The sequence below is a fragment of the Anarhichas minor genome, unplaced genomic scaffold (assembly GCF_050575085.1).
Source record: "Anarhichas minor isolate MPS153535 unplaced genomic scaffold, ASM5057508v1 ptg000095l, whole genome shotgun sequence".
In the NCBI taxonomy this organism is placed as follows: Eukaryota; Metazoa; Chordata; class Actinopteri; order Perciformes; family Anarhichadidae; genus Anarhichas; species Anarhichas minor.
The window spans coordinates 610,001-634,689 of NW_027466541.1; the positions used below are offsets into that span (position 1 = coordinate 610,001).

The 24,689-nt window shown below is 47.2% G+C and overlaps 2 protein-coding genes and 1 long non-coding RNA gene across 4 annotated transcripts in view; 2 read left to right on the forward strand and 1 right to left on the reverse strand.

Moving 5' to 3' along the window:
* The window catches only part of ogdha (oxoglutarate dehydrogenase a), a 32,488-nt gene extending 27,058 nt beyond the window's left edge, over window positions 1–5,430 (forward strand). For both annotated transcript variants that reach the window (XM_076082421.1, XM_076082422.1), the window contains 13 exons: window positions 1–24; window positions 234–386; window positions 462–564; window positions 792–920; window positions 1,244–1,394; window positions 1,565–1,692; window positions 1,847–2,025; window positions 2,194–2,265; window positions 2,999–3,124; window positions 3,247–3,319; window positions 3,425–3,588; window positions 3,830–3,984; window positions 4,070–5,430. The exon at window positions 1–24 is cut by the window's left edge and continues 156 nt beyond it. In XM_076082421.1, coding sequence (XP_075938536.1) covers window positions 1–24; window positions 234–386; window positions 462–564; window positions 792–920; window positions 1,244–1,394; window positions 1,565–1,692; window positions 1,847–2,025; window positions 2,194–2,265; window positions 2,999–3,124; window positions 3,247–3,319; window positions 3,425–3,588; window positions 3,830–3,984; window positions 4,070–4,190 — 1,578 coding nt within the window. In that variant the 3' untranslated portion in view covers window positions 4,191–5,430. The remainder of the gene's footprint in view (window positions 25–233; window positions 387–461; window positions 565–791; window positions 921–1,243; window positions 1,395–1,564; window positions 1,693–1,846; window positions 2,026–2,193; window positions 2,266–2,998; window positions 3,125–3,246; window positions 3,320–3,424; window positions 3,589–3,829; window positions 3,985–4,069) is intronic.
* On the reverse strand, window positions 4,164–7,058 carry LOC142939209 (uncharacterized). Its single transcript, XR_012949934.1, has 2 exons — window positions 6,573–7,058; window positions 4,164–6,073 (listed from the first exon to the last, which is right to left on the reverse strand). It is a non-coding gene; the product is annotated as an uncharacterized LOC142939209 (long non-coding RNA).
* On the forward strand, window positions 6,789–24,191 carry LOC142939197 (protein NLRC3-like). Its single transcript, XM_076082420.1, has 11 exons — window positions 6,789–8,714; window positions 10,126–10,207; window positions 10,282–10,416; window positions 15,890–16,015; window positions 16,673–16,751; window positions 16,907–17,135; window positions 17,278–19,093; window positions 20,843–21,016; window positions 21,167–21,340; window positions 21,553–21,599; window positions 21,739–24,191. The coding sequence occupies exons 1-11, from the start codon at window positions 8,675–8,677 to the stop codon at window positions 22,344–22,346; spliced, it is 3,510 nt and encodes a 1,169-aa protein (XP_075938535.1). The 5' UTR covers window positions 6,789–8,674; the 3' UTR covers window positions 22,347–24,191.
* Window positions 24,192–24,689: the final 498 nt, after the last annotated feature.

Here is a 24,689-nt window from a genome sequence, read left to right on the forward strand (position 1 = left end):
CACAAAGACGTGGTGGTCGACCTGGTCAGTGACGCCGACGACGGTTTCAGTTCAGACTCCACAGCCTCGTGAGACTGAGATTTACGTGTGTGTGTGTGTGTGTGTGTGTGTGTGTGTGTGTGTGTGTGTGTGTGTGTGTGTGTGTGTGTGTGTGTGTGTGTGTGTGTGTGTGTGTGTGTGTGTGTGTGTGTGTGTGTGTGTGTGTGTGTGTGCACATGCATGTGCGCTCTCAGGTGTGTTACCGTCGGATGGGTCACAACGAGATGGACGAGCCGATGTTCACTCAGCCGCTGATGTACAAACAGATCAAGAAGCAGAAGCCGGTTCTGCAGAAATATGCAGAGAAACTGATCGCAGAGGGAGCCGTGAGCCGTCAGGAGTACGAGGTAACTACGTCTCCTACGTCTCCTACTTCTTCCTCTTCTTCCTCTTCTAAATAAACCTTCCGTCTCTTTCTTCAGGAGGAGATCGCCAAATACGATAAGATCTGTGAGGAGGCGTACGCTCGCTCTAAAGATGAGAAGATCCTCCACATCAAGCACTGGCTGGACTCCCCCTGGCCTGGTGAGGGACCATTCAGAGACACATGAGACACAAGACTAAGTTACTAGAGCCAGGACCTTCTTCTTCTTCTACTCCTCTTTCTTCTGCTTCTTCTTCTTCTTCTCCTCTTCTTCCCTTATATCCTTCTTCAGCGTCACAGGTCTCTGGTCTCAGGTCCTGGTGAGGATCTGGTCTCAGGTCCTGGTCCTGGTTCTGTGTCAGCTACTTGAACTGTGTGTCCTCTGCAGGTTTCTTCACTCTGGACGGACAGCCCAAGTCCATGAGCTGCCTGTCCACCGGTCTGACTGAGGAGAACCTGAACCACATCGGCACCGTGGCCTCGTCCGTCCCCGTGGAGGACTTCACCATCCACGGAGGTCAGACGACGTTTCTCATACTTCATTCATTCGTCTTAGTTTTGGTTGAGGCTTCATAAGGTCCAGCTTTTCTTCCAGATGTCTTGACCAACAAACCATGAAACACATTCTTATTCTCAGACATCGATCACCTTCACACACACACACACAGCCTGCAGTGTTTAGAAGAACATCTCAAACCTGATAGAGAAACGTGTAACACAATAAACACTGATCTTAATGTGAGTGATGAAGTGGTGAAGGTTCATGTTGTCTGTGAGTCGTATTCTCCTGTAGTGTAGCGATGCCTTCAGGCTCTCGGTGACCGTGACTTGTTGTTTCAGGTCTGAGTCGGATCCTGAAGAGTCGAGGTGAGATGGTTCGTAAGCGGACCGTGGACTGGGCTCTGGGGGAGTACATGGCCTTCGGATCACTGCTGCAGGAGGGAATCCACATCAGACTGTCGGGACAGGACGTGGAGCGAGGAACCTTCAGGTAAACCACAACCTCAGGTGTGTCTGTCGCCTCCTGGATCCTGAACCTCCTCTGACACCAAGTCCTGGTTCAGGTTCAAGATACACATGTAGACGTGTTATCCAGATATTCAGTTGCAAAGAGCTCAGAGCAAGTTGTCCTCCAGACTGAAGCCGTTTGTCCTCTTTCAGCCACCGTCATCACGTCCTCCATGACCAGAACGTGGACAAGAGGATCTGCATTCCCATGAACCACATCGCTCCGGACCAGGCGCCGTACACCGTGTGCAACAGCTCGCTGTCCGAGTACGGAGTCCTCGGTGAGTCCGGTCTCTCTGCTGCTGCTTCGGTGTTTCTTCAGAACCGCAGATCAATGTTCTGTCCGTTTGGTTCTGTTGTCTTTGAGCTGGTTTCTTCTACGTTCTGATGTTCTGTGTCTGCAGATAATAAACGTTCTGTATATAATGTCTCCAGGCTTTGAGCTGGGCTTTGCGATGGCGAGTCCCAACGCTCTGATCCTGTGGGAGGCTCAGTTCGGAGACTTCCACAACACGGCTCAGTGCATCATCGATCAGTTCATCTGTCCCGGTCAGGCCAAGTGGGTCCGACAGAACGGCATCGTGCTGCTGCTGCCGCACGGCATGGAGGGCATGGTGAGGAAATCAAACGCACCCACAGAGAGACGTTACAGCTGAGACTACAGCCATCTACACGTAACACTTCACGATCGCCGGTCTCTCGTAGAGTGACGTTCAGTGTAGACGTGGTAGAAACAGCTCCACCTGGTGGACCTTCTCTAACATGAGTGTTCCTGTCCTCAGGGTCCAGAACATTCTTCAGCTCGTCCAGAGAGGTTCCTCCAGATGTGCAACGACGACCCCGACGTCATGCCGGTAAAACAACACGAGTCTCTCCTCAGCCTTTCATGAGCAGCAGACAGACACAACAACACGTCTTTTCAGAGTTAAAGTCCTGCTGCTGCTTTATTCACAGCAGTACGGGGGGAATGCTGTCACAGCCCATAATAATGTTATCAGTGGTAGAATCAACAGTTCATATGTAGGTTTAGAGCTTTCAGTCAGTTACACTCCACTCTAAAGCTTGTTCATGTGTAATGTTCATATATTTCATAGTTTGTCAAGCCAGCAGACTTTTGTTTTGGCGGGGCCCGAACGTGAAGCTACTTCCTGTGATCGGTCATAGAATAAAAGCCGTTTTATTCTGGTTAAAAGCTTTTTAAAAAACCTGCGAAAACAGTTGAAATAAAGATGGAGAATGTAGTTTTTAACTCATAAACTATAAATCATATCAAGCACAAAAAACATCCAGATAGAATTAAAAGAAGACGACGTGTGGTTCAGAAACTCGCTCTAGAAACAGGAAGTAAACAGCAAGTAAACATGGCCGCTATGATAAAAAAAAAAGATGACACATGCTCTGAGATTAATTTCACTCTTTAAATGTCGACTTATAAATGAAACAATTGAGTAAAACTTTAGTCATTTAGTGTGAATCTAAAGATAATCCAGACCCCAAACCCAGCTTTTATTGTGAAAGTGGACCAGGATGACCCTTGACCACCAGGTGACGCACCTGTAACTCGTCTTCCTCTCTGGTCTCCGTCAGGCCCTCACGGAGGACTTCGCGGTGCGTCAGCTCTACGACTGTAACTGGATCGTAGTGAACTGCTCCAATCCTGGAAACTACTTCCACGTCCTGAGACGACAGATCCTCCTCCCGTACAGGAAGCCTGTGAGACGCACACACACACACACACACACACAGTTCACCCGTCTTCAGTGTTGCTGTTTAATGACTCTTATTTTGAAAATGTTAAACCCCTGACATGATGAACTTCCTGTTTGTCCCTCCAGCTGATTGTCTTCACTCCCAAATCTCTGCTGCGTCACCCAGAGGCCAGATCCAGCTTTGATGAGATGCTGCCTGGTACTGTCATTAATATTAATGATATTATTGAGATCGACCTGGACTGTGCACAGTCTTACCTTCATCTCCTCCTCCCCCCCCTCCTCCTCCTCCTCCCCCCCGTAGGAACTCACTTCCTGAGGTTGATCCCAGAAGGAGGCTCGGCGTCGGAGCGTCCTGAGGAGGTGAAGCGTCTGATCTTCTGTACGGGGAAAGTTTACTACGAGCTCACCAAAGAGAGGAAGAGCAGAGGAATGGAGGACACGGTGGCTATCGCTCGTATAGAGCAGGTACACACACACACACACACACACACACATATACACACACACACACATATACACACACACACATATACACACACACACACACACACATATACACACACACACACACACACACACACATATACACACACACACACACACTCACCCTGATGACTCGTCTCCACGGCCTCGTAGATAATATTTCTCACCTGTAGCGATCCGTCGTGCTCAGACAGTCATGTGACCTGTGACTCCTCCCCCCCAGCTGTCTCCCTTCCCCTTCGACCAGGTGAAGGCCGAGTCGGAGCGCTTCGCCAACGCCGACCTGGTCTGGTGTCAGGAGGAGCACAAGAACCAGGGTTACTACGACTACGTGAAGCCTCGCATCAGGACCACCATCCAGAGGGCCAAGCCTGTCTGGTAACCATCACCATCATCTTCATCTTCTCTTCATCACAGAGTATCAGTGTGGGGGGGGCTGACCTCTGACCTCTGTGTGTCTCAGGTATGCGGGCAGAGGGCCGGCAGCAGCTCCGGCGACCGGAAACAAGAAAGCTCACTTGATGGAGCTGGAGCGGTTCCTCGACAACGCCTTCGGCCTGGACGCGTTCAAAGACCAGCAGTAGAACCTGTGACACACCTGGAGCGCACACACACACACACACACACACACACACACACACCTCAGACTGCGCACTACATAGCACACACTGTTCATCCAACCTTCAGAGAACATTAAAGATCAAACCTGAGATCTAAACGTTTGAATGGTTTTAATGAATGAATTGATTCTTGATCTGATCGATCGTATAAACACAGATGTTCACTGAGATACCAAGCAGAGAACGAGTACTCTGTTGTACTTTCATGATGATGCAGTGTGTACTTTATAGTATCAGTATGTAGTACTACTTATAGTACATCATTACAGCACATGTACAAGTAGAAACGTTAAATCCATCGTGTTGAAACTCTGATTTAAAATACTGGAAAATACTTTGACAACGTTCCCGCTCTGTCGGAGTTGCTCTGTCGGAGTTGCTCTGTCCAGACATGTGGCAACTTCAAACATACTGAGAGGTAACGTTGCTACAGAAAAGTTGTCTCTGGTGGCGTGAAGCCTGAGTTTAAAGCACACACACACACACACACACTCCAGCTGTAGTATGTAACAGCAAGTGTTACGTCATCATCATCATCATCATCATCACTCCCCTCTCTCATCTCTTCTGGTGGCTCGTTAGCATCGTTAGCGCTCCCCATTGTAAACGAATGGGAGCCCTGCTAGCTGGTGGAGGTAGCTTTAGTTTGGTTCTGTCAGCAGGTGTGTCGGCTCGTTAAAGGAAAGTCTGTGATTAATTGGTCACCATGGCAACGCTTAACTTCCACATTGAGATTTTATTGTTTTCTTTGTTTTAGGGATTAAAGATGGCGGAGGTCTGCGCCATCAGGCGTCCCTACATGAGCTCAACCACAATGCATCGCTGGTTATGATTTAACCCCTCGGCTTCTGTCTCCTCCTCTTCCTCCTCCTCTTCTTCTTCCTCCTCTTCTTCCTCCTCTTCTTCTTCTCTCTCGCGAGCGTTCATCTCGTGCCAAAACTGAAGCTGTTTTTATTTGTTCTTCTTCTTCGTGGTGTTTCAGCTGAATGAACTCTCGTCAGCAGGAAGTCAGATCTCCTGCTTTGAAACACAAACAAACATAAATAACTAAATAAAGCGACAGCAGAAGAAGAAATCTGCGTCTGCAGATTGTTTCTGAGCTTCTGTGAGACAAAAGAAAATGATTTATTTATTTTCATAAAAGGGGATTTAAATCCTCTTCATTGTTTTTTGCTTCATTCAATAAAGAAAACTACGACCTGAAGAGCAGCGTCTGTCTCCTTTATTATTATTATTATTATTATTATTATTATTAGTCTGATCTGATTCATACTTAACAGCAGGTGATTTCTACCGTCATCCACTACCGCCCTGTCCTCCTCCTCCTCCCGTCTGTCCCTGATACACCCGACCTCTGCACTCTGAGTCCATGCAGCTCACCAGGGGGACAGAGGGAGACAGAGGGAGACAGAGGTGTGAGGAGGAGACAGATGAGGGCTCTGAGCTAAACCTATTGAAGAAAGAGTTTAGCTCGTTGGCCTCTCCAGGGAGCCCCCTGGTTGTCTGCCTCCAGCCTTGAAGCCGGTAATCTGCTTCATCCCGTCCACACCTCCCTCATGTTGTTCTGCTGGAGTTTAACCTCCAGCCTCCTCCTGTAGGAGTCCTTGCACTCTCTGAGCTTCACCTTCAGGTCTCACTGGACTCTCCTGAGCTCGTCCCTGTCCCCAGACCTGAAAGCTCTTCTTGTTAAGAGCTTTCAGGTCACTGGTGATCCACGGCTTGTTGATGGGGAAGCAGCGTACAGTCCTGGAGGTCTGTTCACAGACTTTGATGTGTTCTGTGATGCTGTTGAGGTCCTCCCCATGTGGTCCACACAGCACATCCCAGTCCGTCGACTCAAAGCAGTCCTGCAGAGCGTCAGCAGAACAACAAAAGGACCACAAACAACTTTCTTCATTTATTAGAAAGATTTGTGTTTTCATGATCTGATGTTTCCCTCAATAACTTTATTATGGAAACAATTAAAGTCAGAGAGCTTTTTACATCATTGATCATCATTTCATTCAGTCACGTGAGGATCATTCCTGAGTGTTTCAGTTTTATCTTAAGTTTAACCTGAAACATGGAGCCTAATACAATAACTGTGTTCAAGAGAAACTATCATCATATTCTGGGTTATTTAATTATGACGCCACAATCTGAATTTACACGCAAATAATTCATAAATAAGACGATCGCATTCCACCGGTAGAAATGGATCCTGTGCTTATGAACAGAACACAGGACAGTTTGTTAACAGACTACAGAGAGAAACACCTCTACAGTGGTGATTACTGTGTGTTTATTAGTTATTAGTGTTATTAGTTACTGTTATTAAGTACAGTGATCATGTGAACAGACACTAACTTATCAAAAGTCTCTCCAGCTGTTAAAGCCGACTGACAGCTGATCAGCTGTGATCAGAAACAGACGTCGCTTCACGTGACGCAGCTGAGGAAAGGACGTCTCTTATCTCGTTTCCTCTCTCCTTGCGTGACGGCCCCTCCCTTCCTGTTTCCTTTAGTTTCACTTCTGGAGCTCGTGGTGTCGCAGCTTCTTCTTCTCTGCTTCTAAAGGTTAGTGAGCGACTCTTCTCACTGAGGGACTCTCGGAGGACTCTTTGGTCAAAGTCACGTTTGAGTTCAGTCTCGCGAGAAGAAGTTACAGAAATACTTGATGTTTTTCTTCAGTCAGCTGAACACAAATGGATTTAAAGCGAAGTTTAGTATGTGCAGTATGACGTCATCGGCCGCCCTAACGCTTCCGCACATCACTCCAAGGAGTACTTCCGGTCCGGATTTCAAAGTAAAGGATCGCGTGAGTTATTTGTGATTAAGGAACAGAAGAGTAATTTAAGATCCTGTTATTTATTATTATTGAGACTACAGTCAGTACTAATATGAAGTACTTTACTGTGTACTCTTTGAATAATAAGATTCATTCTTTTTGTCTAACTTTAATGATTCACAAAGTACACAGTAAAAGTACTTCATACTAGTACTGACTGTAGTCTAAATAGTACTAAGTCCTAATAATAGGATCTTAAATTACTCTTCTGTTTCTTAATCCCAAATAACGTAAACTAAAAGACACGCGATCCTTTACTTTGAAATCCGCACCGGAAGTACTCCTTGGAGGGATGTGCGGTAGCTTTAGAGCTGACGATGACGTCATACTGTACATATGAGACTTCATTTAGATTTAGAGGAGCTATTGTTCTTCTTCTGTTTATCATAATTATTATAATTAATATTTGTATTACCATTATTATTTGTATCATTATCATAATTATAATCATCATTATTATTATTATTATTAACGTACTGTAACTCTTAGAGATGTAACCTGATGTACTAACCTGATCTTGAGACCTTCACAGTGAAAAGTGATCAAAGATCATAAAGTTATGAATTATGAGCTCTGAAGGTGTTTCTGAGGCTGAAGAAGCTCCAAACTGAACAAACTGCTCTCACGTTGAAAGTCCTCCATGTTTTTATCTGATGTGGTTTTAATGCTTCAGAGGGAAGTCGGCTCTATAGCGCCCCCTACACAACTTAGACCGTGCAGCCCTCGCAGCACGTTCCACATGGATCTGTAACATTTGGTAAGCACATGCATCACATGTAGACTTAAACAAAAGTCTCTTGGAGCCATCCTCTAAACCACACGTGTCAAACTCAAGGCCCGTGGGCCGAATCCGGCCCGCCACGTCATTTTATGTGGCCCGCGAATCCACCAGCAAAAAAAAAAAAAAATTATTATTTTATTTTTTATTTTGGAAAAAAAATAGTTAGACGTGAAAATAAAAGTATCTCCATGGTCGAAATTATGAGACAGCGTGTTGTCTGTGTACCGACATTAAAACTATCACAACAGGTGGACAGGAGAGGGAACAGACCGTAAAGAGGTTTTCCAACAAGTGATTGAGTTGAAAAAGATCGAAAAATAATCCCAAAATGTCCACGAAGAGAAACATTGATGCAGAGGGAAGAAAATGTAATTTAAGATGGGAAAGAGAAAACATGTTTGTGCTTCAAGGAGAACAGTCTGTCTTCTGTGCTATGATGCGTGTCGGTGATGAAGGATACTATTCACGTCGGCATTTTGACACCAAACACGGAGCTAAATTTAGCCTCCAAGAAAAACATCAAATTGTCCAAGAATTAAAAGGCAGACTGCAATCACAGCAGAATATATTTACAGAAGCTACAGCCCAGTGCTGCTAAAGGTATGTGAGCAGGTGAGCTCCGACCAGATACAGACTTTTACAAATGTCAGTTTGTGAAGAAACACCATCGCAGACCGAGTTCAGGAACTAGCAGCAATCTAACAACACAGCTAGCTAAGAGACGAGCAGGTACTCGTCTTCTTCATTAGCTGTTGATGAAAGCACAGACAACACGGACACAGAGCATCTATCCGTGTTTATAAGACCTGATCTCAGTGAGGAGCTCTTGGATGTAGCTGCCATGTGCGGGACGACGACAGGGACATTAGTGATGCAGAGAGGTGACAAAAATAGCTTTGAACAAAGTTAATGTAATAACTTGTTTGATGATATTTGTCTTTGTTATTTTCTTTAATAGTTTGATCTTTGATAGAGTAATGTGGGTTTCTTAACCCTAAATTAAAATGATTTATGTTATAATAACAGAAATGTGCTTAAATATAATTTTACATTTATATAACTGCATGTACAATATTGTTACACTTGAATAAACAATAATCAAATGCAGAGAGTTATTTAACATTATGTTAGGAGTAGTTACAGTTATACAGTCTTACAGTTACAACCGGCCCTTTGAGGGAAACATGATGCTGATGTGGCCCAGAGTGAAAATGAGTTTGACACCCCTGATCTACACCCAACCGGAAGTCGGCCATTTTGAATTTTCTATACATTTCTTGTGTTTTTGCTGAACTTTAGTGAACTCCTCCTAGAGAATGAATCACATCTACTTAATATTTAGTGAGAACAATCTAAAGACTTTAGTGATTAAAAGTTATCAAAAGCTTCAAGGTTTCATGAACGGGGAGGACGTGGTGTGGCGGCCATTTTACATTGTTCACCATCATCCATCAATCTGCTGTAACTCGACTGTTCTTTGTCTAAACTGTCCCAAACTTGCCATGCTTGATGAGAGTCATGGCCTGAGGACTTCTGCAGGCCAATATTAACTCATAGTCACAGCGCCACCTACTGGCAACCGTTGTTATATGAGGGTTTCAGAATACAGAGGTCCGAACACTGAGCGGACCCTCTGAAGAACATGTGGTTCCTTTATATGAAGATAAAGATTTTAAAGAGTTTGGAGAGCAGAAATGAACTCACAATAGTTGAAAGTCATGTCAGTAGGCATCAGTATAAATGACCTGTAAAGCAGTAAACTTTCCTCTCTCAGCCTCTGGATTCACTGCCGGTCCTTTTCTCTGGACTCCTCACTCGTCTCCTCTGCCAACGTGTTCTACTAGATTACTGTCAGACCTCCAGGAGACACAGAGAGTTTAGAGAGCTGCTTTTACTTTGACAGTCTGTTATCTTACAAACACTGAAGCACGTTCACAGCTTACGTTTCTTCCTGTTTGTAGCTGCTTCCTGCTCTGACTGGATGTAGTAGACGTGGAAACAGAGGAACATTTCAAACGTTGAAGAGCTTTTCAAAGTCAGTCAACTAGAAGTGAAAAGTGACGTCATCCCCAAAGAAAGGCCAATAAAAAGCCAGATGAAGAGTCTTCCTCTCGTCTTCAAACAAGCCAACAGACTGAAGAGCATTGTGAACGTCATCTCTTAGAGAGGACTCTGCAGCTCAGAGTGACAACAACATGGAAACTGTCCCATGAGTGTCTTTAGTATTGAGGTGAATGAGCTGTGTGTGTTTGTCATGATGAAGAGAAATAATGTTGTTGTGTTTGTGTGAAGGTGTGGACTCTGCTATGAATCAGTGTGAGGACAGAGAGGAGGGAGTCCCTCCCTCTAAGACCAGCCACACCAAAGCTCAGAGGTGAGATGACCATCTCTACCTGTCCATGACTCAAAGTCTTTCATTCACTGACTCTGTTCTACACATGTGACCAGGATCCATCAGGGACCAGACTGTCCTGGACCTGGACCTGGATCTGGACCTGGACCCAGCTGTGTGTCCATGAAGAGTGACCGGTCTAAAGATCTTCCTATAGTCTTCAAAGTTGGACGCCACTCTGTTGATCAAAGGTGAGGATTTCAAACTGATGATGATGATGATGATGATGATGATAATAACTTTATTTAAATAGCACTTTTCCAAAATAAAGTTACAAAGTGCTTCACAATAAAACATGAAAGCAAATAAGAAACACAATCAAACCGTAAAATAAGATTTAAATAAATAAAATGCGTCAGATGTAAAATAAGTCAAACAGTAAAAGTGAGTCTTCAGAAGAGGTTTAAAGAGGAACCTGAACGTTCCGGCCTTAGATTAGCAGGAAGAGAGTTCCACAGCTGAGGGGCCGGACAGCAAAGGCCCGTTAGTACGGTGTGGTGTAGAACTATATGATGGTACGAGTGAGGGCTATAATACTGAAATAAGGAAATGTGAGGAGAGAAGGTTTGTCTTTGGAGTATTTATTCTCTGTGCAGAGAAGGTTCAATCATCCCACTGAGCTCCTGTGTGCAGTCTGAGGGATGAAGAGCCCCGTGTGCAGGTTTCTACATCTTAAAAAGGACCAGTGCACAAGGGTGGGGGGGTAGGATGAGTCCTCACTAACACATCTGTTTCTGACCTAAACATTCTGTGGTTAACTGTCTGCACCCCATTCAGTTACTTCCTCTTATGGAAGCAGAGCAGACATCCCACATACGGTCCTGTTACACATTGAAGCACACGCTAAGTGTCACGGGGCATGATGGAGGACTCAAGCGCAGACAGTCAGATGTAGTGAGAAAAAGGGTTTTAATGACTCACGAACACAACAGGGAATCCAAGGACGAGACAAGAGACGAGGGGGGAAACTCCTCCGAGGCCGAGAGTCAGATTCCACAACCGGGTGGGTGGAGGGGGTCCGGAGGAGGGACGGCCGGACTGCCAAACTGGGGAGACTGGGGATCCGGAGGACGGAACTCTAGAGACTGGAGGTCAGGGAGACTGCACTCGAGAGACTGGAGATCAAGAGGGGAACAGGGCTCTACAGGCTGGGGATCAAGAGGGGAACAGGGCTCTAGAGGCTGGAGATCAGACGGGAAACAGGTCTCTAGAGGCTGGAGATCAGACGGGGAACAGGTCTCTAGAGGCTGGAGATCAGATGGGGAACAGGTCTCTAGAGGCTGGAGATCAGACGGGGAACAGGTCTCTGACTCTCGGAGATGGGGCTCCGGGTAACAGGAGTCCATAGACTGGGGCTCAGGGGGATTGACTGATGACCCAGCGGGGTAAGGGGCTGGAGGTCGTTGCAGCGCGGAGGCGGCAGCGGCCGGGACTGGAGATCGCTGCTGTTCGGAGACGGCGGCGGCTGGAGGTCGCTGCGACTCGGAGACGGCGGCGGCCGGGACTGGAGGTCGCAGCTGTTCGGAGACGGCGGCGGCCGGGACTGGAGGTCGCTGCTGCTCGGAGACGGCGGCGGCCGGGACTGGAGATCGCTGCTGGTCGGAGGTGGCAGCTGGAGGTCGCTGCGACTCGGAGACGGTGGCAGCCGGAGCTGGAGGTCGCTGCTGCTCGGAGTTTGCGATGGCCGGAGCTGGAGGTCGCTGCTGCTCGGAGACTGCGGCGGCCTGGAGGTGACAGCTGGAGTCGGCTGAATCGCCGACCGGACACAGGGAGCTGGAGTTGGTCGGACCGCCGACAGGACACGGGGAGCTGGAGTTAGCTGCGGCCCAGCGGGAGCGGGGGATCGCTGCGGCCCAGCGATCATGATTCTTCATGAATGAAGGGGTGGGAATCACCAGAGGTCCCCCGATACGATATTATCACAAAACTTAGGTCACGATACGATATTATCACGATACTGCGATATGCTGAGTATTGCGATAACATATATTGCGATTTATTACTTTTTTCAACTTCAAATTATGTCCCCAAAGGAAAACTGTGTCAACATGTTTTATCTAATAAGATAAAGTTTTCAGTCTGTTCATCTCACTTCAATCATTTTGATTGCAGCAGAATATGATTGTCAAGCAGACAGACTGACCAACAATGCCATAAATGTTGCACCTGACAAACTGAACTGTTTGTGTTACTACATAGTCCAACTTAACTGAATGCAAACGTGTATGGACTCAGTATATGAACTATAACTTCTATAAGTACGATATAATAGTTATATTGTAGATAAATCTTAGCTGAATTTCAGGAGGAGGACCATGCCTCAGCCACTCGCCCACTTCCGGCCACACTCCTAAAAATACCTACCCACTCTAAGCCTCAGCTTGCTCACGCTTTCCGCACTCGCAACCGGAAAGCCATGCAGAGAAAACAAAAACAAAACCTTACCTCGCCTAAAACATGGACCTGCCGTTCATCAGGCCATCCGACGATGATGACCAGTTCGCCTCCCCAGAGGCCACCCGTACAGCCCAGGGAAGCACTCGACCTGCCGCCCACGAGACGCCGCCAACCGCCATCGAGAGGGTCCAGGCAGCTCAACGCAGCTAAACCCGCCGATCTCCACCACGCCGACCAGCTGCATCCACCTGCCAGAATCCAACAATACGAAGATTCAGACCCACGGCCGTCCTCCAATAACTCACATCTCGGTGGCAGAGGGAGACCTGCCACCTCCAGACGTAGACAACGGAAACATAAATCCAGCTCTCCTTCTTCGCTCGCACCAGACCCAGCTCTCGGGAACGAGTCTCCGATGACTCCGGCTACCCGGCACGCTCAAAGACGCCGCCACCGCTCCCGCGCTCCAGCCAGGTCCCCCGTCGAAGACGCACCAGCTAAGATCTCCAACTGGACCATAGAGCATTGAAAGGGATTCCTCACCACCGCTCCGACAACAAAGCAAAACTGTGCCAACTCCTCACAACTTTCCTAAAGTCACGTCAGGCTAAGAAACACAAACGTACCTACATCCAAAACACACCGGCGTAACACAAACGACCGTGACGCCACCGAGCACCCCCAAGCTCCGCCCTCCAACCCACAAAGTTCCGGGTTGCCAGCAACGGAACGCAGCAATGGAACACAGCAATGGAACGCAAGGCAGCAACGGAACGCAACAATGTAGCAACGCCGCAACGTATCGCAGCAACGCATCGCAGCAACATGAAATGACATGAAATGACATATAAATGACATATATTTATATGACATATAAAAACACTGTCATGAACGCAGCAACGGAACGCAGCAACGGATCGCAGCAACGGAACGCAGCAACGAATCGCAGCAACGCAAAGCAACGCAAAGCAACGCAAAGCAACGCAAAGCAACGCAGCAAGCAACAACGCATCGCAACAACGCAACGCAGCAACCCAACGCAGCAACCCAATGCAGCAACGCAACACAGCAACGCAACACAGCAACAACGGAACGCAACAACGGAATGCAGCCACGCAACATAACGCAGCACGCAACGACGCACCAATGTATCGCAGCAACGAATCGCAGCAACGCAACAACGCAACGCAACAACGAGGGCTCTCTAATGAAACGTTATACGACATCCAAACCGAAATGGAACCATTAATCTACCGTGCCGTTCGTAAGCCGACACAACGATACAGAAACATATGGCGCCCGCAGCAATTCGTGGTCATCTCCGGACACATTGAGAACCGTCCATTCAGCCACGTTTAACGAGCATAGCTACCAAGCCGCCTACAACACTCGTCGTAGATTACAAGTTTAAACCCTTAACACTCATTCAAGAGAACTGTTCCTGCTCATTCATCGGTCATACATCTTCCCATGTTCCTAGCGACTGCTCCACGGTAGCAGCGAGTGGGACGGGAACATGGCACCGGGATGCCTGCGACCCCAGTTTTCCATTCCATGCAGCCACATCAGCCAAACCTGGCAGGAGAACCTGAACGTCTGCGGCCTACTACAGCAGCCCTCTCCAGCCAGGGCACCTGGCACCGGAACGCCAGTGCCCCAAGCTCTCCACCTCCAGTGCCCCCAGCTCTTCACCTCCAGCAATCACATCAACCAGCATTAGCAGGAGAACCCGGGTCGGGCACCTGGCACTAGGACGCCAGTGCCCCCCGGCCGCCTACTTCCAGCAGCCACAGCATGTTGCTAGCCGGGCACCTGGCACCGAGATGCCAGTGCCCCCACCCCGTCCACTTCCAGCGATGGACCCACACAACAATGCCGCTCCCTCTGCCATCTTTGGGGGGTTTCCACGACAGAAGACGTTTTGCCGTAGACCAGCCCTCGGATCTCGCAAGCAAATGCCAAGTCGTTTTCCCCTCATGCTACAAAATCTGACCAATAGTAGCAGCAGCCATTACGTGGGGCCACGGATGGCCCAGCAAGTCCATCTCTTAAACTCCTGACAACCTAGCAGTCATTTACCCAATCATCAAATGCCGCTGCGACACCCGTCTGTCAAGGGCACGTTCTCGATGCAGCTCACGTCTGGGCCACCGCAACGCCATGGCTTTCTCGTTTCTCATTCCAGAAGTTCAGAAGATCCGCCCTCCTGCAGACACCTATCCAACATCGGTTCCGCCATATCCAAAGCCGTCATTAAACCCATAAATCCTTACTCGATCTTGCCGACCATCGATCAGCAGAACTCCACCGTCAATAACCTACCATCCCACGCCTACCAACTTACACTCGCCAGCTTCATCGACCCGCGCATGGGCAGGCAACCCTGCTTCCCAGGAGGACTTCTTTTGGGGATCTGCAAGGCCCGGGAGCCGCAGTGGATCCTCAACTAAGCCTCCCCCAAACCGCTACTGGCTAATCTCCACCAACCATTCCTCAATGCTCCAAATAATCGACGTAGTTTCGCCCTCGGTTGAGGTGGGGTCCTAAGCTAGTGAATAACTCAGTATAACTTGTGATGCGTGGATGTCGAGGGCAGAGAGCCAGTTATGCGCTGTACTCTCCCTATGAGCCTGGCTACTGTTGGCAGATTTAATGCCCGTTGTAATGTTTGCCCCGGTGTGACTTACGTGTACTGCTCTAGTTTGGAGAAAAAGTGAGACAGCAGTCGCCAGTCCTCTGTGAGATATTGTGCTGTTATAGTCACATAGGAATCCACTGTGCTTGACGTCAATGCATCGCAAGTTATTGCAACTCTTTCTGCTGTACTCAAAGATTCCTCAACTTTAAGCTTCACTTCTCTGTAGAGCTTGGGCACGGCTGTGTCGGTGAAAAAACGCCGCGACGGAGTCCTATCCATGTGTCATATCAATGTCCTTTCCTTCCTTGTTAAAAAATCCAAAATAAGTCCAGACGTCTGATTTAAACGCGGACGGCTCATTCCTGATTTCTTTCTCCGATGTCTCCATCTTTGTTTTGACCAATCACGCTGACCCGGCACCTCTGCTGACCTCACCAGAAAACAACTCGGCACCATCTAGTGGACTGAAAAAGCAATTGATTTTATTTTTCTAGTACCAAAAAGTTTATAGTTTATATAATAAAAGATCGATACTTGGCTTCCATGTATCAATACAACATCGCCACGCAAAATATCGTGATACTATGCTGTATTGATTCCCCCCCCCCCTAATGATGATGTAATGTCAGTGTTTCTATCAGTTCACAGGAGCAGAGAGGAAAGTCTCCTGAACCCAGCTGTGTGTCCATGAAGAGTGATCGGTCTAATGGTCGTATGATTGACTTCAAAGATGGACGCCGTTCTTATGACCCAGAGTAAGTTCTTAAAACAGATGAAACAGATGACTAGCTGTTACACAGATACAACTTTGGTCGTCTATCATTGATAGTGTTTGATCTGTCATTATGATATCATTTCTCATTATGATCATGACATGACGCAATATCTTTAACTACTTGTTGTAGGTTTGACATCAGACAGGAAGTAGCATTCTGGATATAATCCTAACTCTAGTTGCAGAGGTCTGGAGCCTAGAAAGACTCGGAGGAGGAAGTCTCCCCAATGGTGCTGTGGACAAAACCAAACACAGACCCTTTGTTTCAGTGATGTGACAGATCAACAGTATTAAGTCTTGCTACATCTGACTAACAACACAATGGTAGAGTAGAAACTACATCAAATATGAAAAAGTATCACATCAGATGTGATGCTAGTTGTTTCTAGTTGTAGTGGTATCTAGAAGTGGAAGGTAAAGAAGGTATATATAAAGTAAACCGGTATGAATTTGACCTACGATATAATTTTTGACTATACCGTGCTGCCAATAAAATAACTCTTACTGTCCAATAAAAGCAGAGACAAGAACCTGTTGAGCATCTGGTTTTCATTGTGATCAATCATGACAGAACACAACATCTTTAACTGATTGTTGTATTTGTGTTAATGGTACAAACACAATGTTTCCTCCACAGAGAGGACCAGGAGAGCTCAGAGGTTCCCAGAGGTCAGTCTGCCCAGCAGCATCAAACACACCTGGACTCCATATTTATGGTCTGTACATGTACAACTACTGTTACATCTATTGTGTTCACAATCATCTCCATGCTGCACTTTGTAGACCAGTGGATCGTCAGTCTGTCCAACATGGATCTGATGTTTGGTTCCATGGTTTTAGTTTGTGTCATTCATAGAATATTCTGTTCCAGCTGCTGGAGGAGAACATCGTCACTTTTGTGAAGAACGAGCTGAAGAAGATCCAGAAGGTTGTGAGTTCAGATTACCCAGAATGCTTAGAGAGTCAGAGGGAGGATGAGGAGGTGCTGGACGGTGAGGATGAAGAGCAGAGGAGGAGCAGCAGAGAGGCATTTGTGAAGATCACACTGAACTTCATGAGGAGAATGAAGCAGGAGGAGCTGGCTGACTGTCTGCAGAGCAGTAAGAGGATTTCTCTAAAGATTTAACATGCTGGATAAATGGGACGTTTACTAACGTCTCAAGAGATGGACCAACATGTATTCAGATATGTTGACATATTTGTATAATAATTTATTCATTGATGTTCTTTGTTTTTATTCAGGAAGTCATTCAGAACTTCTTGCTCCAGTTTGTCAGCGTGAACTCAAATCTAACCTGAAGAAGAAGTTCCAGTGTGTGTTTGAGGGGATCGCTAAAGCAGGAAACCCAACCCTTCTGACTCAGATGTACACAGAGCTCTACATCACAGAGGGAGGGACTGCAGAGGTCAATGAGGAACATGAGATCAGACAGATTGAAACAGCATCCAGGAAACCACACAGACCAGAAACAACCATCAGACAAGAAGACCTCTTTAAAGCCTCACCTGGAGGAGAGGAACCAATCAGAACAGTGATGACAAAGGGAGTGGCTGGCATTGGGAAAACAGTCTTAACACAGAAGTTCACTCTGGACTGGGCTGAAGACAAAGACCACCAGGACATACAGTTCACATTTCCATTCACTTTCAGAGAGCTGAATGTGCTGAAAGAGAAACAGTTCAGCTTGGTGGAACTTGTTCATCACTTCTTCAGTGAAACCAAAGAAGCAGGAATCTGCAGGTTTGAAGAGTTCCTGGTTCTGTTCATCTTTGACGGTCTGGATGAGTGTCGACTTCCTCTGGACTTCCACCACAATGACATCCTGACTGATGTTACAGAGTCCACCTCAGTGGATGTGCTGCTGACAAACCTCTTCAGGGGGAAACTGCTTCCCTCTGCTCGCCTCTGGATAACCACACGACCTGCAGCAGCCAATCAGATCCCTCCTGAGTGTGTCGACATGGTGACAGAGGTCAGAGGGTTCACTGACCCACAGAAGGAGGAGTACTTCAGGAAGAGATTCAGAGATAAGAGGCAGGCCAGCAGGATCATCTCCCACATCAAGACCTCACGAAGCCTCCACATCATGTGCCACATCCCAGTCTTCTGCTGGATCACTGCAGGAGTTCTGGAGGATGTGTTGAAGACCAGAGAGGGAGGACAGCTGCCCAAGACCCTGACTGAGATGTACATCCACTTCCTGGTGGTTCAGTCCAAACTGAAGAAGGTCAAGTATGATGGAGGAGCCGAGACAGATCAACACTGGAGTCCAGAGAGCAGGAAGATGACTGAGTCTCTGGGAAAACTGGCTTTTGATCAGCTGCAGAAAGGCAACCTGATCTTCTATGAATCCGACCTGACAGAGTGTGGCATCGATATCAGAGCAGCCTCAGTGTACTCAGGAGTGTTCACACAGGTCTTTAGAGAGGAGAGAGGACTGTACCAGGACAAGGTCTTCTGCTTCGTCCATCTGAGTGTTCAGGAGTTTCTGGCTGCTCTTCATGTCCATCTGACCTTCATCAACTCTGGAGTCAATCTGCTGTCAGAAGAACAAACAACCTCCCGTTGGTCTGAAGTCTCTAGAGGCAAACCTGAACTAACACATCTCTACCAGAGTGCTGTGGACAAGGCCTTACTGAGTCCAAATGGACACCTGGACTTGTTCCTGCGCTTCCTCCTGGGTCTTTCTCTGGAGACCAATCAGACTCTCCTACGAGGTCTGCTGACACAGACAGGAAGTAGCTCCCAGACCAATCAGGAAACAGTCCAGTACATCAAGAAGAAGATCAGTGAGAATGTGTCTCCAGAGAAAAGCATCAATCTGTTCCACTGTCTGAATGAAGTCAATGATCGTTCTCTAGTGGAGGAGATCCAACAGTCCCTGAGTTCAGGACGTCTCTCCACAGATAAACTGTCTCCTGCTCAGTGGTCAGCTCTGGTCTTCATCTTACTGTCATCAGAAAAAGATCTGGACGTGTTTGACCTGAAGAAATACTCTGCTTCAGAGGAGTCTCTTCTGAGGCTGCTGCCAGTGGTCAAAGCCTCCAACAAAGCTCTGTAAGTACAGAGAGAGTTACATTACATTACAGTCATTTAGCAGACGCTTTTATCCAAAGCGACTTACAATAAGTGTATTCAACATCGGTTTTCGAGAGAACTAATCACCAGAAGTCATAAGTGCATCTCCTTTCTTCAAACAAGCATCTAAGAGCCTAAACCAGAGCCAACGTACAGTGCAGAAACAAACGAATGCAATAAGTGCCACAAACTAATATGAATACAATAAGTGCAATAAGCTAGTATGAATACAATAGATGCTAAGTAAGTGGTGAGTGGAAGGCTAAGGGTAGGCCTTCTTGAAGAGGTGAGTCTTCAGCCTGATGGGCAGCGACTCTGCTGTCCTGACGTCAGTGGGGAGTTCATTCCACCACTGTGAGGCCAGGACAGACAACAGCCGCGACCGGGTTGATCGGCCGTAGGGACCTCTGAGCGACGGGGCTACCAATCGCCCCGACGCAGCAGAGCGAAGTGGTCGGGCGGGGGTGTAGGGCTTGACCATGGCCTGGAGATAGGAAGGAGCTGTTCCTTTCACTGCCCTGTAGGCTAGCACCAGAGTCTTACACTGGATGCGGGCTCTTACAGGTAGCCAGTGTAGAGAACGGAGAAGGGAAGTTGTGTGGGAGAACTTGGGGCGATTGAACACCAGGCGAGCTGCAGCTTTCTGGACAAGCTCCAGAGGTCTGATGGCCGACGCCGGGGCTCCAGCAAGTAGTGAGTTGCAGTAGTCCAGGTGGGAGATGACAAGAGCCTGGATGAGCACCTGCGCCGTCTCATCAGTGAGGAAGGGGCGAATCCTCCTGATGTTGTAGAGCAGGAATCTGCAGGAGCGTGTAACCGATCCAATGTTTGCTGAGAATGACAGTTGGTCGTCCAGGGTCACACCCAGGTTTCTCGCTGTCCGAGTTGGCGTCACCACGGTATCATCAATGGTGATGGACAGGTCTCGGTGCGGGCAACCCTTCCCCGGGAGGAACAGTAGCTCGGTTTTGTCCAGGTTGAGCTTGAGGTGGTGTGTCGTCATCCACTTCGAGATGTCAGCCAAGCACGCAGCGATGCGTGCCTCCACTTGAGTGTCACCGGGGGGAAATGACAAGACCAGCTGGGTGTCATCGGCATAACAATGGTAAGAGAAGTCATGCGAGCGAATAACAGAACCCAGAGATGTTGTGTAGAGCGAGAAGAGAAGGGGGCCCAGGACTGAACCTTGTGGAACCCCCGTAGTCAGCATGCGTGGTTCCGACACGGCCCCCCTCCATGTCACCTGGTAGGATCAACCTGTCAGGTAGGATGCAAACAGGGAGAGTGCAGAGCCTGAGCCTGAGGTTAGGATTTTGGAGCGGAAGAAAGCAGCTTTAGCAGTAGAAAGAGCGGTGGGAAAAGTGGAAAGAAGAGCTTGGAAGTTAAGGTCCCCCGGGAGTTTGCCTTTTCTCCATTTTTGCTCAGCCTCTCTTAGGCTCCGTCTGTCAGTACGCACTGAGTCCGACAGCCATGGGGCAGGTGGGGTTGGCCGTGCAGGCCTGAGGTTGTCCAAAGAAGAGGAAATGGTGGAGAGGAGGAGGTCAGTAGCAGTATCAGGGGATAGGAGAGAGAAGGATTCAGGGTCAGGGAGAGCAGAGGTAACAGAAGAGGAAAGATCAGCCGGGGAGAGGGATCGAAGATGCCTACGGGTAGAATATATATCATAACTTAAATACGCTGCTGTCTTTTCTACTTATCGTTTATTTTTCTTCATCATTGTCTCTTCAGACTGAGTGGCTGTAACCTCTCAGAGAGAAGCTGTGAAGCTCTGTCCTCAGTTCTCAGCTCCCAGTCCTCTAGTCTGAGAGAGATGGACCTGAGTAACAACGACCTGCAGGATTCAGGAGTGAAGATGCTGTCTGCTGGACTGGAGAGTCCACATTGTGCACTGGAGACTCTCAGGTGACCCTGTGAATTACTTTTCTTGGACTAAGTACTAAGTTTAAAGTTTACAGACAAACAGATTGGTGATGACAGTAATAAACATAAACCTTCCAGCCCTGACAGTTCCCTCAGATTATGTGACATGTGTGTTGTTTTGTGTGTTTGCAGCCTGTCAGGCTGTCTGATCACAGAGGAAGGCTGTGTTTCTCTGGCCTCAGCTCTGAGCTCCAACCCCTCACATCTGAGAGAGCTGGACCTGAGCTACAATCACCCAGGAGACTCAGGAGTGAAGCTGCCGTCTGCTGGACTGGATGATCCACACTGGAGACTGGAAACTCTCAGGTATGAAGAGGCCTGCTGCAGCCACAGACAACAGTCTGATGGAGGAGGTAGAGCTGGAGACTTTTTCTCTGTCACACTGCTCCAGTGAAGTAAAAGAATATGAGCTGATGAATAATAAGTGCTCCATGTGAACATGAATAACAAAGCTCTGTGTATGAGAGCGATGTAATGTCCATGTCTCCATGCTGCTCTGACCCCCCTCCTCCTTTCAGGGTGGAGCCTGCTGGAGTCCGATGGTTCAGACCAGGTCTGAGGAAGTGTAAGTGTGCTTTGAGTTTGATTCATGAAAACAAAGCATCTTCAAACTGTGACATCACTCATTCACATCTCTGATGTCATCATCAAACAGATGATAGATTAATAACTGCAGCTGTATTGTGTCTTGTTCTCTCCATCAGATTCCTGTGAACTCACACTCGACACAAACACAGTGAACAGATACCTCAAACTGTCTGACAACAACAGGAAGGTGACACATGTGGAGGAGGATCAGTCATATCCTGATCATCCAGACAGGTTTGACCACTGGTATCAGCTGCTGTGTAGAACTGGTCTGACTGGTCGCTGTTACTGGGAGGTCGAGTGGAGTGGAGAGGTTTCTATATCAGTGAGTTACAGAGGAATTGGAAGGAGAGGAGACGGTGATGACTGTTGGTTTGGAGAGAATGATCAGTCCTGGTGTCTGAGATGCTCTGATGAAGATGGTCGTTACTATGTCTATCACAATAAGACAAGAACACCCATCACCACCTCCACCTCCTCCTCCTCCTCCTCCTCCTCCTCTGGTAGAGTAGCAGTGTATGTGGACTGTCCTGCTGGCTCTCTGTCCTTCTACAGAGTCTCCTCTGACACACTGATCCACCTCCACACCTTCAACACCACATTCACTGAACCTCTTTATCCTGGGTTCAGGTTCATCTCCAGGTCCAGGTCTGGTTCCTCAGTGTCTCTGTGTTCTCTGGAGGAGGGAGAGTCTCCTCCTACAGAGAAACCTTCTCTCTGCTGACCAGATAGTTCAGTGTGTACAGGATCACACACAGCTGATGTGAGTTGGTACCAACCTGATCTCTCAGTGGTTGTAGATGCAGTTGGAGCAGGTGAGGGGTACCTGAGCTGGTCTGGACTCTGGGGGGTTGAGAGCTCTCTGGGACTTGTGGTGTTGCAGATGGATGTGTGAAAGAGCTGAGCGAGGTCCATGTAATGACCTGAAATGATGTGTTGTCTGAGAGAAGCTGTGAAACATCTTTGACTTTGTGTAGAAAACTGAACTTTGTTGTCTTGAAACATTTGTTTGTGTTCAGAAAAACCTCCGAATGTCAAACAAGAGTCTTTCTGGATCAGCATCTGTGGAACAAGAACCACAAGTTGTGAAGAGTTGTTTTGATTTGAACAAACTAAATTCATCTTCTTTGATCATCGTGTAACAAATGAACAAACTTAGAGAAGTGACGTTGAGATCAAAAGAAATCAAAGTTTTGGATGATTCTAGATAATAAAGCACATAAACATCACGTCAAAGCAGAAATGTCCAAATCCATCAGAACACTATCACATGAAGGATTAGTTCAATGCAGCGTCGTTCTTCTCGTGGTGTTGTTCACTTTGACTTCATTCATCACTGACTGTGTGCTAGTTTGATGAAACTCATAGAAACAAATCAAAAGAGACAAAAGAAGTTTGAACCAAAGTACTGATCAAGAACCAACTCAGCTGTTGATTCAATGAAGATATATTATAATGCAGAATGTGTCATGATTTAACTTTTCATTCTTTGGTTTGTATTCTTACTGATCATGTGTTCATTTAATGATGATCATGTTTCACTGATCTTCATTCATGTGTTCATGTGTGATCAGATATGCTTTTATAATCACCGATGGTTAAGATGAGTAAATGAGATCATCTTAATAGCGGACACAGATGGAGCCCTTTGGACTATTCATCATGACACTTACACATACACATTCACACCCTCATGTACGCAGATCTTTTGTTATTGTACTATAACCATTGTATTGCTCAGGAACAGGACTCCTCCCTCATAAAGGGAGCAGTCAATCACCTTGCTGAAGAGTTCTTATATTTGAAAGTTTACTCTGTTATATAATCTTACGCTTGGCAGAAAATTTGTGTAACTTGTTGTTATTGTATCATTTATATTTACTGTGACATCATGTATCCATACAGCCTGTTGAGAACATACAGTGGTGTATCTATGGAACACTGTGTCTTGTTGTCTAACAGTGAGCAGGTGTGCCATACGGCCTGAGTACCGGCAGAGGTCACTAAACTCAGAATAGATGGGGGGTGGGGGCAGAGGAGGGCTGAGCCACGGCTATAGCATCCCGGGGGGTACAGTGCCCATGGAATAGTGGTTTGGTTCTATCCGGACCAAACCAGTTACAACCAGTTACATTCTGTTGTTAACTCTGGTACAAGATGCCTCCTGTATGTGTGACGCATGTGATTAGGGGAGGTACTAGAATCAGAGTAGTATAAAAGAAACAGAAAATCTGTAAGATACGGGCTCCCTTCCTTTTTTGCTTTTTCCCCAGCGTAGAGACTGGGAGAGACTTCCTTAATAGACCCTGAGGGGTCTTGCCCCCTGAGCGGGAAGTAGAACACCCTTCTACTGTCCCATTCAGAGAGGGGACAGAAGACAGTACAAAAAAAAAGAAAAAACTCACAGTGAGATCTGACTGAGAGACCCTGAAAACAAGCATTAGTTTAGTCAGCATTAGTTTTAGTACCACTGAGAGTGTTTCATTGAATTTAAATTGTTCTATGTGATTGCTTTGTAAAAACTTTAATAAAACCACAGCCTTACCATTTGTAAGTGACTGGACCCAAACTAGAGACTCTGGTTTTTTAGAACAATTTGACTGTCTTCCCCTGTCCAACAACCGTGTGATACAGAGGTGACGACTGACTCTACGAGAGGAACTTAAAGGTGAGTACCATGGGTGAAGACTTGGCAGTGTTAGTCATAAATGGTGAGAATGTTCACAATAGGCAATAGTAAAGTACAGACGTTCTACATAACTATTCATACTGGGTGTTAGGGTTACATCCTACTGAGAGCGCCTAGGGCGTAGCCGTACAAGACTCTCAGGAAGACAATTAATTCCGAAATCCTAACGATTCAGCTACGGGGTGAGATAAAAGGCCTATGGTACTGTTCTGACACCTCCGTGAGGAAACTAACTGACACGGGAAGGACAACCCTAAGGAGTAACCACCGTGTTAGGTGCGCAAGCCTGTCCCGCTTTCCCCGGGGCAGGATCCGTTCACGCTACACCTCTTACCGGCACCACTCCCCCCCCCCCCCACTCTGTCCCCTCTGCAGCTG